The sequence below is a fragment of the Desmodus rotundus genome, chromosome 2 (assembly GCF_022682495.2).
Source record: "Desmodus rotundus isolate HL8 chromosome 2, HLdesRot8A.1, whole genome shotgun sequence".
Lineage (NCBI taxonomy): Eukaryota > Metazoa > Chordata > Mammalia > Chiroptera > Phyllostomidae > Desmodus > Desmodus rotundus.
This window is the reverse complement of record NC_071388.1, coordinates 52060026-52073945: the sequence shown is the minus strand read 5'-3', so window position 1 is coordinate 52073945 and position 13920 is coordinate 52060026. Positions and strand designations below refer to the sequence as shown.

Sequence of the window (13920 nt, the reverse complement as noted above, 5' to 3'; positions counted from 1 at the left end):
TAGGTGGTATATTTAGTACTTCCTTTTATATACTTATCTTAAAAGAGAAATATGTTAATGCTACCTAATAAATATTATTATATAGTTTTTAAACCTTTTTTCAATAATAGTCTAGAACATATTTATTCTACTTCTGATATTAAAATAGCATTTTGACTCATTTTTAAATTGCTCATTAGAACAAAAATCGAGTTAGAAATATACTGAAACATGCCCAGTAAAGAGTTCTCTTTCAGAATCACTATTCCTTGAAACTTAGAATTTCACTGTGTGTTAAAGGTAGGCCCAAATCAATTTCTGAGGAGTTAAGAAGTTTTAGTATATAATTCTTTGTAAGAATATCAATTATATTAAACATGTCTGAGTAAAACAACTTAAGAATAAAGTTAGAAATAAATAATTATGAGTCAACTGAACTTCAGAAAACAATTTTCATTCCTTTTTTTCCTTAAAGACAAAGGAAGGGAAAATAGAAAGATTTCCCATTGATTAATATTTCTATACAATGGGGTCTTCCATGAACTGGTTACATAAAATTGTAACTCAAAAAGTTAAAATCTATTTCTTAGGAGCTAATGTTTTTGTCATCCACTATTCTTTGCATTTACTATGTAACCAAAATACCTAAGAAAAAATAGTTGGATTTCTTTAACAACTAAAGTATTACCTGCTTCTTAGTCTAGGAATCTAATTACAGATGGAAACATTCATCAAAAGTGTGTTTTTACAAAGATACCTCACCTTCAGATAAACGCTGCAAAACCACTAGATTCAAAGGTAGCATTAATATATTTTATATACCTAATTTGCTTAATCTCCAATAGATTACTGTAAAACTAATAAGTGGCTGTATAGTTTAGATGGAAATATAGTAAAAAGGAAGCAATGAGTCTTCCTTCCATTCTAGCCAACAACTCTGCTCCTACTTTCAAGGTCAATTCTGTTCCTAATTAGCAGTTGATATCAGTAAAATGTCTAACCTCTATAGATCACATTCCCCATCTAGAAAAACAAGAGACCACCAAAATGACTCTATGATCACTTCAAAATCTAACTTTATTAGACTATGATTACAATATAATCACAGTGGTTGTTTCCATTTTGAAAGGAGTTGAATAAATTCTTTAATGTGGTAACTCAGAACTCCAATTATAAGATTAAAATAGAAAGTTTCTAAACTTGGAGATATTAAGAACTCACTATATATACTGCTGTAAAGGCAAAAGAAAAGTGCAAGTTTCTTTTTGCCCTTGCAGTAAGTAGAAGTTTGAATTGTCCCAATTTTATCAAGCCACTGGAGTGAAGCAATGTAAGACATGGGCTCCACCGTCAGCTGGATGTGAAAGGAAAGATGGGGACTGCCAAGAAATCTCGATCAAGTCTTCCTTCCTTGGAGGGCACCAGGGATACTTTAACATAAGAGAAAGTCTCACAGCTTTTCCTAAAGTTTACAAATGTAGTTTTAAAAAAATTTTTTTAAACGTCTAAGTCAGTAGTTTAATAGGCTGCTTTTCTGAAAGCCTTTTTTCCCTCCAAGTTATCTCTCTAGGAGAAATGATAACAGTGATTCCTTGGGTATGTAAATTGCCAGAATTGCATGTAACTCTTCAATTCAGAAAAGATGTCTACATGTTATGCTTCTTCTCGTAGAAACTCTCACCAAACAGTGAATGAATAGTGAAAAGGGACGAGGTTTCTATTTTGCAATAGCCCCAACGTACAAAAAGTATTCTATTGTTTCTGAGAGTTATGAAGGATCACACTCCAAGAATAATTACAGAATTTGGGAATGAAGGGAGGTAGGACAGAGAGCAGTTATAAATAATTTTGTTCTTGCTTAAGGCTACCACTCCACTACTCTTCACATTGCCCTAGGACGCCTTTGGCAATGTTGAACAAAGCAGGCATTTAAGGGTGGTGCAAGAGGGGCAGAAAGAAGATGGGTAGGAATGACCTAAATTACACTGGGGTCTATTTGCTAAGGAAAAAGAAAATCCCAAGAAGGTGGCAGCAAGATCTGGTCATCTTGGATCAAATGTAAATAAATATTCTGAAAAAAAAAGATAGAATTGATACTTTCCATGTATTCCTACCTGAATTCCACCTCCACGAGGCTTAGTTCTTTTAAATCAGCACTAAGTTCAAATGCTCTCAGAATTGGATCCTCCTCTGTTAACATTATTAGAGCTGGACTGGCCAAGCAACGATATATATCAAGACGAAACCTGTGATAAAATTTGATTCCATAATGTAAAAGAAAATTATTACATACATGAGATTAGTATTTTAACTCATAATTTTCATTAACTTAAAATCATAGTATTATAAAATAGAAAGTAAAAATGACTTAAAAATATTTTGAGATGAATATTGGAAAATTTTATATGTATTGCTTTAAAGGAAATCATTTTAGTGTTTCTATTCATAGACTCAAAACATTGCATTCTTCCATACGATTTAATTAAAAAATTTTCTATTCCTAAATCCAACATTATTTTAAATAAAATATGCTAATAATTTTTATTTTTAAATTTCCTTCTCCAATAAGACTAATATGCTAAATAAATGTAAAACATGACTCATTCAACCAGGTTATTTTTTAAAGATGTTTCAAATCTTAAAAACAAACTGAACTAACAAGCAAAACAGAGACAAGCTCGTAATATAGAGAGCATGGTGACAGCTATCAGGAGGGGGAGTTTGGGGAGAGATTGAGCAAAAAGGAAAAAGGACTCATGGACATGGACAACAGTGTGGTAATTGCGAGGGGAGGTGGATAAAATGGGGTTAAATGGTAAGGAAAAAGTACAGTAAAAAATTAAATGTAAAAAGAATGAAATCATGTATTTATACATAATCTAGTAATAATTTACTCCCTTCAGCATCTGTAAATTAATTAATGTTCAATATCTAAATAGAAACCAAATCAGAATAATTCTACTATAATTCTTTCATTTATAAATATACAACTCTTAATTTGTAAATTTGGTAGATGTTATATAATGTATATTTTTCTTTTAAATGTAAATTCAATACATGCTTGCTTTTTAAAGAAAGCAGGTAGTTTAGAAAGAGGATGCTCTCATCATGTAGGTGATAATAGTCGGCCAATGTTTGTTTATCTGTTGTAACAAGTGCACTGCACTGGTGAGAGGTCAGGAAGGCTGTGAGAGGAGGGTAGTGAGTATGGGGAAACTACTTTCTGCTCAGTTTTGTTACGCCTAAAACTACTCTAAAAATACAGTTCATTAATAATTAAGTAACCATCCACCAAAGAAGAAATCACAAGAGAAATTAGAAAATATCTTAAATACACTTACTGGAAAGGAAGCCAAATCTAAAATCAATAAGCTAAATATCTAACTTAAGAAGTTAGAAAAAGAACAAATCAGAAGATGGTGACAGAGTAGGTGTAAGTTACACTCACCTTCTTTCAGACCCATATTGGAATTACAACTAAATTATAGAACAATCAACCTAAATAACCAACTGAAGAGTAGCTGAACGTAAGTCTTATATCCAAGGATTTACAGAAGAAGCCACATCGAAACTGATGGGAAGGGTGAAGATGCAAAAAGTGCTGGCCCCAGTTTGGTAGCTGAGAATCTGGAGGGAATCTGGAGGGATATCTCAGCTGCAAAGGTTCCCCATGAGACACGTGGGGTCTTCATCCCACATTGAACTCCCCCACCTGGAGTAACAGAGCCGAAAAGAGGCTCCCATGTAACATTTGCCTGTAAAAATAGTGGGGATTGTGTCCACCAGGGAGAGATGGGATGCTGATAGAAACTCAAGTGCCCTCTAAAAGGGTTCGCACACAAAATCTCATTCACAGCCACACACACTGGGCCCAAGCAGAGGAGTGTGGATCTGAGCAAACTTGGGTCTTGTGAGGACAGACTGGGCTGTATGGCTCCAGAAAGAGCTGAGAGGACAGCCACCAGAGTCCCTGTGCTGAGTTCCTCACCTGCACTGTCCACAGACACCATCTTTCCTGGGGCAAACACTCCTCTCCAATCTGCACTGGCCTAGCAGGACTGTACAACCCCATCCTCCTGGCACCCCTGTAGTCCAGTCAACCTCACAACCTCCAAAACAGTTTGATGCCTAAGCCTGTGGTACAGACTTTCTTGAAGGGATCTTGAGGACGCATTCAAAGAGAATCAGAGAGAGAGTTGTGAGGCTCTAGGCCAGAGACCATTTCCCTTCCCCACCTACTGAGGGCCAGAAGAGACCAGTTCCATACTACCCTGGACTGCCCTGCCCACCATGGCCATAGTAGTCCCATGGCTCACAACCTATTTCCATAGCCAACCACCAACCTGGGGCACAGCCCACAGCCAGAGTAGCTGCTTCCGGACCCCCATAAGAGATCTACTAGCCCCATCAATGAAGAACCATAAGCTCTACCACCCTGACTCCTGGCAGCCCTGCCTTGCTGAGCATGTGGTCCACAGTACTATCAGCCCACCATAGCCAACTTGGTTCCCTGGTACAGAAAACTCTCCACTAGATCTGGGAAGACTCTAGAAGGAAATGAGTTGTTTGGCTCTTGGGTGAGGCCATTTTTTCTTGAGTGAACCATTTTTCCCCAGCTCATACCAGACCAGCATCACCTTTCCTGTGCAGAGCTCTCCATTCACACCACCAAATCTTGGTCTGTGTAGGACTGATGAACACTGTTGGCCACACCCTGATTAATCCCTGAGACATGATCCCACCACAGAGGTCTGCAGGCACAAAGCAGGTGGAGACTAATTATAGTGTACCCTGAGACTGTTGCTGAGTGGCTTTAAACCCAGCACTGACAAATAACCGTCTCTATCAGCTTGGTGAACAACTGTCACCCCTACCTACCTGGTGACTCACTGAGAGTCCCCTTCAAGCAACTGGTATACCACCAGAGGCTCTTTCAGTATCTGAGCCTACCAGATAGCAAACAGGTGAGGGCAGATCTCAGGGAGCTTCGGTCCTTTTGCCGACCTGGCCTTGAGTATGGTGTCAGTGGAAATGGGCCTTGCTGTGCAGTGAGGCCCCTCCCATGTACACCGAGGCCCTGCAGAGCCAGCTACAAACTGTGGGTTGTGTCATACCTCCAAAGGTGTAGCCCAGAGCTTGTCACTGTCAGTGCCTGCCATCTAGCAGCCCTGGGACTCCTGATGGGCCCCAGAACCAACACAACATAGACCACATCATAGCACCAGAAGCAGCACAAACAATGGAAAATCTTAGAAGACACTAGACACTGTTGGGATGAATTCAGCTTTGTGGAGCTGTCTCTGCATAGCATCTATGCACTGCATTCAGGGTTGATCCTCATAGCCAGTTCAAGGGGCAACCTCAACCATGGACAAGCCAACGGAAATCAAGACTCAACTACTGATACAACAGGACAGCTCACATAACCTACACAAAAAAAATGGCAGCACTTAGCTCAGGAAATTAGAAAGACCACTCCTCTGAGCCCTACAACACACCTACTACACAAAGCCACCATACCAAGCATGGAACATCTACCTAATACCCAGAAACAAACAGAGAAAAATAGCCAAAGTGGGGAGACAAAGAAACATGCCCCAAACAAAAGACAGGAGAATCCCCAAAAAGCAACTAAATGAAATAGAGGCAAGCAAGCTACAAGATACATAGTTCAAAACAATGGTTATGAAGATGCTCAAAAACATCGTGAGAACTTCAACAGCATGAAAAACAACATAGAAACCATAAAAAAGAACCAGCCAGAAATGAGGAATACAATATCTCAAATAAGGAATACACTAGAAGGGATCAACAGCAGACAAGATGAAGCAGAGGACCAAATCAGTGTTTTAGAAAACAAGGTAGTAGAAAACATCCAAACAGATCAGAACAAAGAAAAAAGATTCATAAAAAATAAGGATAGTCTAGACGTGGCTGGTGTGGCTCAGTGGACTAAGTGCCAGCCTGCAAACCAAAGGGTCACTGATTTGATTTCCAAACAGGGCACATGCCTAGGTTGCTGGTCAGGCTGCCAGTAGGGGGCACATGAGAGGCAACCACACATTGATGTTTCTCTCCCTCTCTCTTTCCCTTCCCCTCTGTCTAAAAATAAATAATTTTTTTTTTTTTAAAATGAGGATAGTCTAAAGGACTTCTGGGACAATATGAAGTGTAACAACATCTGCATCATAGGGGTACCAGAAAAAGAAGAGAGCAAGGAAAGAATCAAGAACATATTTGAAGAAATAATGGCTGGAAACTACCCTAACCTCCTGAAAGAAAAAGACACACAGGTCCAGGAATAGCACAGAGTCCCAAACAAGATGAACACAAACAGGCACACAAAAAGACACATCATAATTAAAATGATAAAGGATAAAGACAAAGAGAGAATCTTAAAACCAACAAGAGAAAAATAGTTACCTACAAGGAAGCTCCCAAATGACTCTCAACTGACTCCTCAACAGAAACATTTCAGACCAGAAAGAATTGGCATGAAATATACAAAGTGATAAAAAGCAAGGACCAACAATTAAGACTACTCTACCCAGCAAGGCTATCATTCAATTGAAGGGAAAATAAATAGCTTCCCAGACAAAAAAACAAAAACAAACAAAAACCCAAAAGTTTGTTACCACCAAACCTATATTATAAGAAATGTTAAAAGGCCTTCTTTAAGAAAAGAAAAAAAAAGAAAGAACATAGTTATAAATAATAAAATGGCAATAAATACATACTTATCAATAATCAATAATTACCTTAAATGTAAATGACTTAAATTCTTCAATTAAAAGACAATGGAGAGTTGAATGGATAAGAAAACAAGATCCATATATATGTTGTCTACAATAGACAAACTTCAGAATGAAAAATACACACTAACTGAAAGTAAAGGGATGACAAAGGATATATCATGAAAATGGAAACAAAAAAAAAAAAGCTGGAGTAGCAGTAATTATATCAGACAAAATAAATTTTAAGCTAAAGGATATAATAAGAGATAAAGAAGGACATTACATATTGATAAAGGGAACAATCCAACAAGAGGATATAACCCTTGTAAACATTTATGAATCCAACATAAGAGCACCTAAATATATAAAGCAAATCTTGATGGACATCGAGGGAGAGATGGACAGTAATATAGTCATAGGAGGGGATGTTAGCACCCCATTGACATCAATGGGTAGATCACTGAGACAGAAATGAACGAGGAAACAGCAGTCCTAAACTACAAACTCAATAGGTGGATTTAATTAATATTTTCAGAGCATTTCATCCCAAAGCAGCAGAAGATACATTCTTTTCAAGTGCACATGGAATAGTTTTTAGGATAGACCACAAGTGAGAACACAAGTCTCAAATTTAAGACGACTGAAATCATATCAAGCATCTTCTCCAACCACAATAGTAGGAAACTAGAAATCAATTATAAGTAAAAAACTGAAAAACACACCAACACAGATAGGCTAAATAATAAGTGAATAAATGATAAGTGGGTCAACAATGACATCAAAGGAGAAATCAAAAGCTACTTTGAAACTAATGAAAATGAACATGCAAAAACCCAAAACCTATGGGACACAGCAAAAGCAGTCCTAAGAGGAAAATTCATAGCAATACACGTCTACCTCACCAGGCCCCCCAAAATCTCAAACAATCTAACCTTACACCTAAAAGACTTAGAAAAAGAACAGCAAAGATGTGAGTAGAAGGAAGGAAATAAAGTTTAGATTAAAAATAAATGACATAGAGACTAAAAAAATTATGAAAGACAAATGAATCCAAGAGTTGGTTCTCTGAAAACAAACAATTGACAGGCCCTTAATCAGACTCATCAAGAAAAAAAAGAGAGGACTCAAATAGATACAATCAGAAATTAAAGGAGAAAAGTAACAACTGACACTACAAAAACACGAAGAATTATAATAAAATACTACAAACAAATATATGCCAACAAACCTGGCAATCTAGAAAAAATGGATAAATCCTAGTAACATGCAATCTTCCAAAACTGAATCAGAAATAGTAAGAGAATCTGAACAGATTACAGCCAGTGAAATAGAATCAGTAATGACAAAACTCCCAACAGCCCAAGCTGGTTTGGCTCAATTGGTTGGGGCATTGTTCTGTACACCCAGAGGATGCAGGTTCAATTCCCAGTCAGGACATAAACCCAGGTCATGGGTTGAGTCCCTGATTGGGATGTGTATGAGAAGGCAATCAGTTGATGTTTCTCTCTCACATAAGTATTTCTCTCTCACATTGATGTTTCTCTCTCCTCTTCTCTCATTCCCCCTTCCTTCTCCCTCTTTCTTTCCCTCCCTCTCTTTCTTCCTCCCTCCCTCTCTCTCCCTCTCCCCATCCCCCCCTCTCTCAATGAAAAATGTCCTCGAATAGGGATTAAAAAAATCCCAACTAAAAAAGCCCTGGATGGCTTCACAGGGGAATTTTACCAAACATTCAGAGAAAAACTAACACCTCTCCTTCTCAAACTATTCAAAAAAATTCAAGAGGATGGAAGGCTCCCAAGCTCATTTTACAAGGCCAGTATTATCCTAATTAATTCCAAAACCAGATAAAGATACTATAGAGAAGAAAATTATAGGCCAATATCCCTGATAGGCATAGATGCTAAAAATTTCAACAAACTATTAGCAAACTAGATCTAGCAATACATTAGAAAGATCGTACACCATGATCAAGAAGGATTTATTCCAGGGATGCAGGTTGGTACAATATCCACAAATCGATAAATGTGATAAACCACATAAACAAAATGAAGGATAAAAACCACATGATCATATCAATAGATGTAGAACAAGCATTTGATAAAATCCAGCACCCATTTGTGATAAAAAAAAACTTTCAGCAAACTGGTAATAGAGGGAACATATATCAATGTAATAAAGGCCATGTATGACACACTCACAGCCAACATCATACTCAATGGTCAAAAACTAAAAGCATTTCCCTTAAGATCAGAAATAAGACAGGGATGTCTGCTTTCACCATTCTTATTCAACATAGTACTGGAAGTCCTAGTTACAGCAGTCAGATAAGAAAAAGAAAGAAAAGGCATCCAAATTGTATAGGAGGAAGTAAAATTCATTATTTGCTGATGACATACAGAAAAAAACACTTGATAAAATCCAGCACCAAATTATGGTAAAACTCTCAGCAAAGTGGGAATAGAGAACATACCTTAGCACAGTTATGGCCATATATTACAAAGCCATGGCTAACCATTAGAACTGGAGTAGATGAGGCAAGATTAATAACAGATAGGCAATATTAATGAAACAGGGGAATGAAATCTTCATAGACAGAAACAGAAAGACAAAATTTCTAACTTCAACATGTAACTGACAACCATTGATGAGAGTTTAGTCTCCAACCTAACAACTTCAGTTAACAGTCACATTTCATTTTTTAAAATTCATTGGGGTGACATTGGTTAATAAAAATTACATAGATTTCAGGGGTAAAATTCTCTAACACATTATCTATATATTGTATTCCATGTTTACCACCCCTAGTCAAGTCTCCTTCCATCACCATTTATCCCGTTTACCTTCTTCTACCTCCCCCCACCTCCCTTTCCCTCTGGTAATCACCATACTGTTGTATATGTCTATGAGTTTTATTTGTTCTTTGCTCAATCCCCTCACCTTCTTCACCCAGCCCTTCAACCTCCCTGCCCTCAGACAGCTGTCAGTCTGTTCTCTGTATTACGAACCTGTCTCTATTTTGTTAGTTTATTTGTTCAATAGATTCCATGTACAAGTGAAATTATATGGTACTTGTCTTTCTCTGACTGGCTTATTTCACTTAGCATAATTCTCTCCAGGTCCATCCATGCTGTCCCAAAAGGTAAGATTTCTTTCTTTCTTTCTTTTTTTACAGCTGAGTAGTATTCCATTGTGTACATGTAATACAGCATTTTTGTCCACTCATCTACTAATGGACATATGGGCTGCTTCCAAATTTTGGCTATTCTACATAATACTGCAATAAACATAAGGGGTACATATATTATTTTTAATTAGTGTTTCCAGTTTCTTAGGATATATTCCCAGAATTGGAATCACTGGGTCATAACGCAGTTACATTTTTAATTTTTTGAGGTAATTCCATACTGCTTTCCACAATTGCTGCACCAATCTGCATTCCCAGCAACAGGGCATGAGGGTTACCTTTTCTCGACATCCTCACCAACACTTATTGTTTGTTGATTTATTGATAGCCATTCTGACAGGTGTGAAGTGATATCTCACTGTGGTTTCCTACTTGCATTTCTCTGATGATTAGTGACGTTGAGCATCTTTTCTTATGTCCATTGCTCACGTGAATATTCTCTTTGGAAAAGTGTCTATTCAGGTCCTTTGGCCATCTTTTAATTTGATTATTTGTTTCTTTGGTGTTGAATTTTATAAGTTCTTTATAAATTTTGGAATATTAACCCCTTATCAGGTGTATCACTGGCGAATATGTTCTCCCAATGACTGGGTTGGCTTTTCATTTTGTTGATGGCTTCCTTTGCTGTGCAAAACACTTTTAGTTTGATGTAGTCTAATTTGTTTATTTTTCTTTTGTTTCCCTTGCCTAAGGAGATATGTCAGAGAAAATATTGTTACAAGAAATGTCCAAGATTTTACTGCCTATATTTTCTCCTAGGACTTTTATGGTTTTGAGTCTAACATTTAAGTCTTTAATCCCTTTAGAATTTATTCTTATGTATGGTATAAGAAGGTGATCTAGTTACATTTTTTGTACATATCTGTCCAATTTCCCAACACCATTTATTGAATAGACTATCTTTACTCCATTGTATGTTCTTGCCTCCTTTGTCAAAATTAATTGACCATGAAGGTGCAGGCTTATTTCTGGTCTCTATCCTGTTCCATTGATTTATGTCTGTTTTTATGCCAGTACCATGATGTTTTCATTAAGTCCTCACATTTCTAACCAATGAGAAGCAGATACAGAACATCAGACTGATATTTGTTAGTTTTGTAGACAGGAAGAGGATTAGAACTGGTCATGAGACATCTGACCAAAATTAAAGTTAGAAGTTGTACAAGGATTTTAGGATTTATTCACATGTTACTTGCATAACTAAAATAAATATAAGAAGTATATTTATTAAGAGTACCTTTATCAAAAAGATATTTCATATTTTTAAGATTATTCTCAGTGCCAGTATCTTACTGTTTTGGTAGATATGTACTAGATTTTATAAATTCAATTGCTTTCAGGTGTGAAGTGGGTAATTATATGAGTAAAGCTGAGTGTACATGAGGCTTACGGGCATTCAAATTCAAAATTATAAAAAAACATTGTGTAGATTAAACAAAACACTTCTGCAAATTAAATTTAACTGGCTATCCCGTACTGTGTTATCACTCCCAATTTGTTTCTCAACATTGTGAAATTGCCTTCCTTCAAATAAGATTTCAAATCTTCCTTAAAGTTATTTGAAATTTCACATCACATAAAATTTTGAGAAAAATCACCAAATCTCAGCAATTATATCATTGAAAATGTTTTTCTAAACTCAATGGCCCACTACCCTGCCTTAAGCCATTTAAAATTATTGCCCCTAGACCTTATCCTCACCTGAAACTGCACTCTCTCTGAAATTTAAAAACCAATATCTATAAACAGAGATTGCCTCACTTTCTTAATGCTGTCATTGGTTCTTCCACTTCACTGATCCCATATCTCTTTTCATTCCTTTTGTTAGCCTCCTTTTCTTCTGCAGGTCTACTTAGCAATTCCTGAAAATGACTTTACTCTAGGCCCTTGACCTTTCCTATAACTGTTATTTCCTCAAACATCAAGAACAAACTCTCAAACTCTTTTGCAAATATATCAAACCATTTGCAGTTCTCCAAATAAACCACAATCACATTTTATACTCTTGGCATAAAACATCTTTCACATTTTAATTCTTATTCATGCTTAAAGATTGAGCTCAAGCCACAGCTCCTCCAAAAGCTTTCAGAACAAGTGTTATCCTCACCTCAAACCAACCTAAGTAGTGTTCTTTCCAGCCCCAATCCACCGCCCCAGCTGCTTCAAATACAAACAGTTAGTAGGCATACTATTTGGAAAATATTTATAGTTAATATAAAGAAAGGATTTGTAAACTAAAAGAAGCCTTAAAGTCATTTCACAGACTAGTCATTTTAAAACTAAAAAGGTAAATGACAGTCAGCTGTCAACCAGATCTTATCAAAGAGAACCTCATTTTAAAATAAACTTGAAAATATAAAAAAAATTCCAATTCAACCTCTGCAAATAAACATTAAATCAATTTCCAAGCGACTTTCCCAATTTATGGATTTATGACTGTCAATCCATCAAAGATCTGTTCATTAGGTGAAGAAAGAGAGAGTGGATATTTTATAGTTTTTTAAGTTGATTTAGAGAGAGAGGAAGGCAGAGAGAGAGAAACATCAATTGGCTGCCTCCCATATATGTATGCCACAACCCAGGACTGAACCTGCAACCTAGGCGTGCGCTCTAACTGGGAATGAATCTGCAACCCTTTGATGCATGGGACTATACTCTGACCAACTGAGCACCCGGCCAGGTGACATTTTACAATTTTAAAGCTAATTTCATATACACTCTACCACAATCGTTAACTAAAAAACAGCTTGTCAATGATCTCCCTATGGACTTCCAGGCCACATTTTCCATAGTAAATGCTATACTTGATACTATTATCTATAAATACACACACACACACACACACAAACAGAGAGAGAGAGAGAGAGAGGCTTATGCTGAAAACTAGAACCTCAAGCCTTGCCCAGAACCATATAGCTCATTCCACATGTGTGATCCTACTCACCCTGCCTAGGATAGGGTACTACTTCCTCATTTGTTCACTCCTCAGTTGTTACCACTACTTCCAACTGGGGAGAATAGGAAGAGAAATAGACTTAAATACAAATGGTATGAGAGAGAAAGTAAGAGAGATAACCCATTAATATTTAGATAGAAAACAATTTTTGTTATAAGAAGATAGGAAGTATATCTCTACCCTTTCTACTACTCAGAAATTCTCTTTGACTAATAAACTCTGCTTCTAAAGGGCAAATAAGTGCCTCCAGCCCCCACCAGTAGGAATATGAAATAAACTTTATTCATAATTTGAAGAAGTTTGATAATTATTCATCATTTAGTAAGCATTTCCTTAAAATTTCAGAACCCATTGTATTAAGCAAGGGAGAGGATAGTTTAGCTATCATAAGTATTATATTTCTTAAAAGTTACAAAGAAAGAACAACAACTAAAGAATTTCATTGGCATATATCTTACTGCATCACACATTTATTTAACAAAAAATCTTGTTTTTCTGACCTTGAATGTCGGAGGCTGTCTTTTTTGTTTTTTGCAGAACACAATGTACATTCACAGCCAACTGCATGAGGCTTGGGTAGAGACACATCCTGTTTTAATAGCATTGTAAGAATTTCATAGTTGTTACGATGAGCAGCTAAAATGACAGGTGCAACGTCCATAGTTGTTGAATATTCAGGATTCTGAATTCGTTCCATTAGTTTCTGAAAAATATTTATATAAACTGTCAAAAGTTATTTGTGACTTCAAAAAAAACCATAATAATTTGAAGAATAAAATGAAAAAGTTGGAAGCACAAAGAAACAATTAATTTTAGAAATATGACAAACATTTTTCCAGGATAAAAATTTTTTTGAAACCTAAAAACTGAACTTTAATTAATAAATGTTAATATAATCATTACCAACAAAATCTTCAATAGGAAAATTCATACAACTAAATTTCTGTTTTCCTAGCAAAGAGGAAGGATATCTAGAGAAATACATCAGGAAAAAGGTCTTAATTTTCAAAAGATTATGGAAACATGCATGACAAGGGTAAACAACAAGACTTGTAGAAACAGTATAA

At 36.3% G+C, this 13920-nt stretch overlaps 1 protein-coding gene across 2 annotated transcripts in view; it reads right to left on the bottom strand.

Annotated features, from left to right (window-relative positions):
* TRPC1 (transient receptor potential cation channel subfamily C member 1) overlaps positions 1-13920 on the bottom strand; it is a 71627-nt gene that overhangs the window by 34962 nt on the left and 22745 nt on the right. For both annotated transcript variants that reach the window (XM_024556325.3, XM_045192051.2), the window contains 2 exons: positions 13354-13556; positions 2094-2225 (listed from right to left, as the gene is read on the bottom strand). In XM_024556325.3, coding sequence (XP_024412093.1) covers positions 2094-2225; positions 13354-13556 — 335 coding nt within the window. The remainder of the gene's footprint in view (positions 1-2093; positions 2226-13353; positions 13557-13920) is intronic.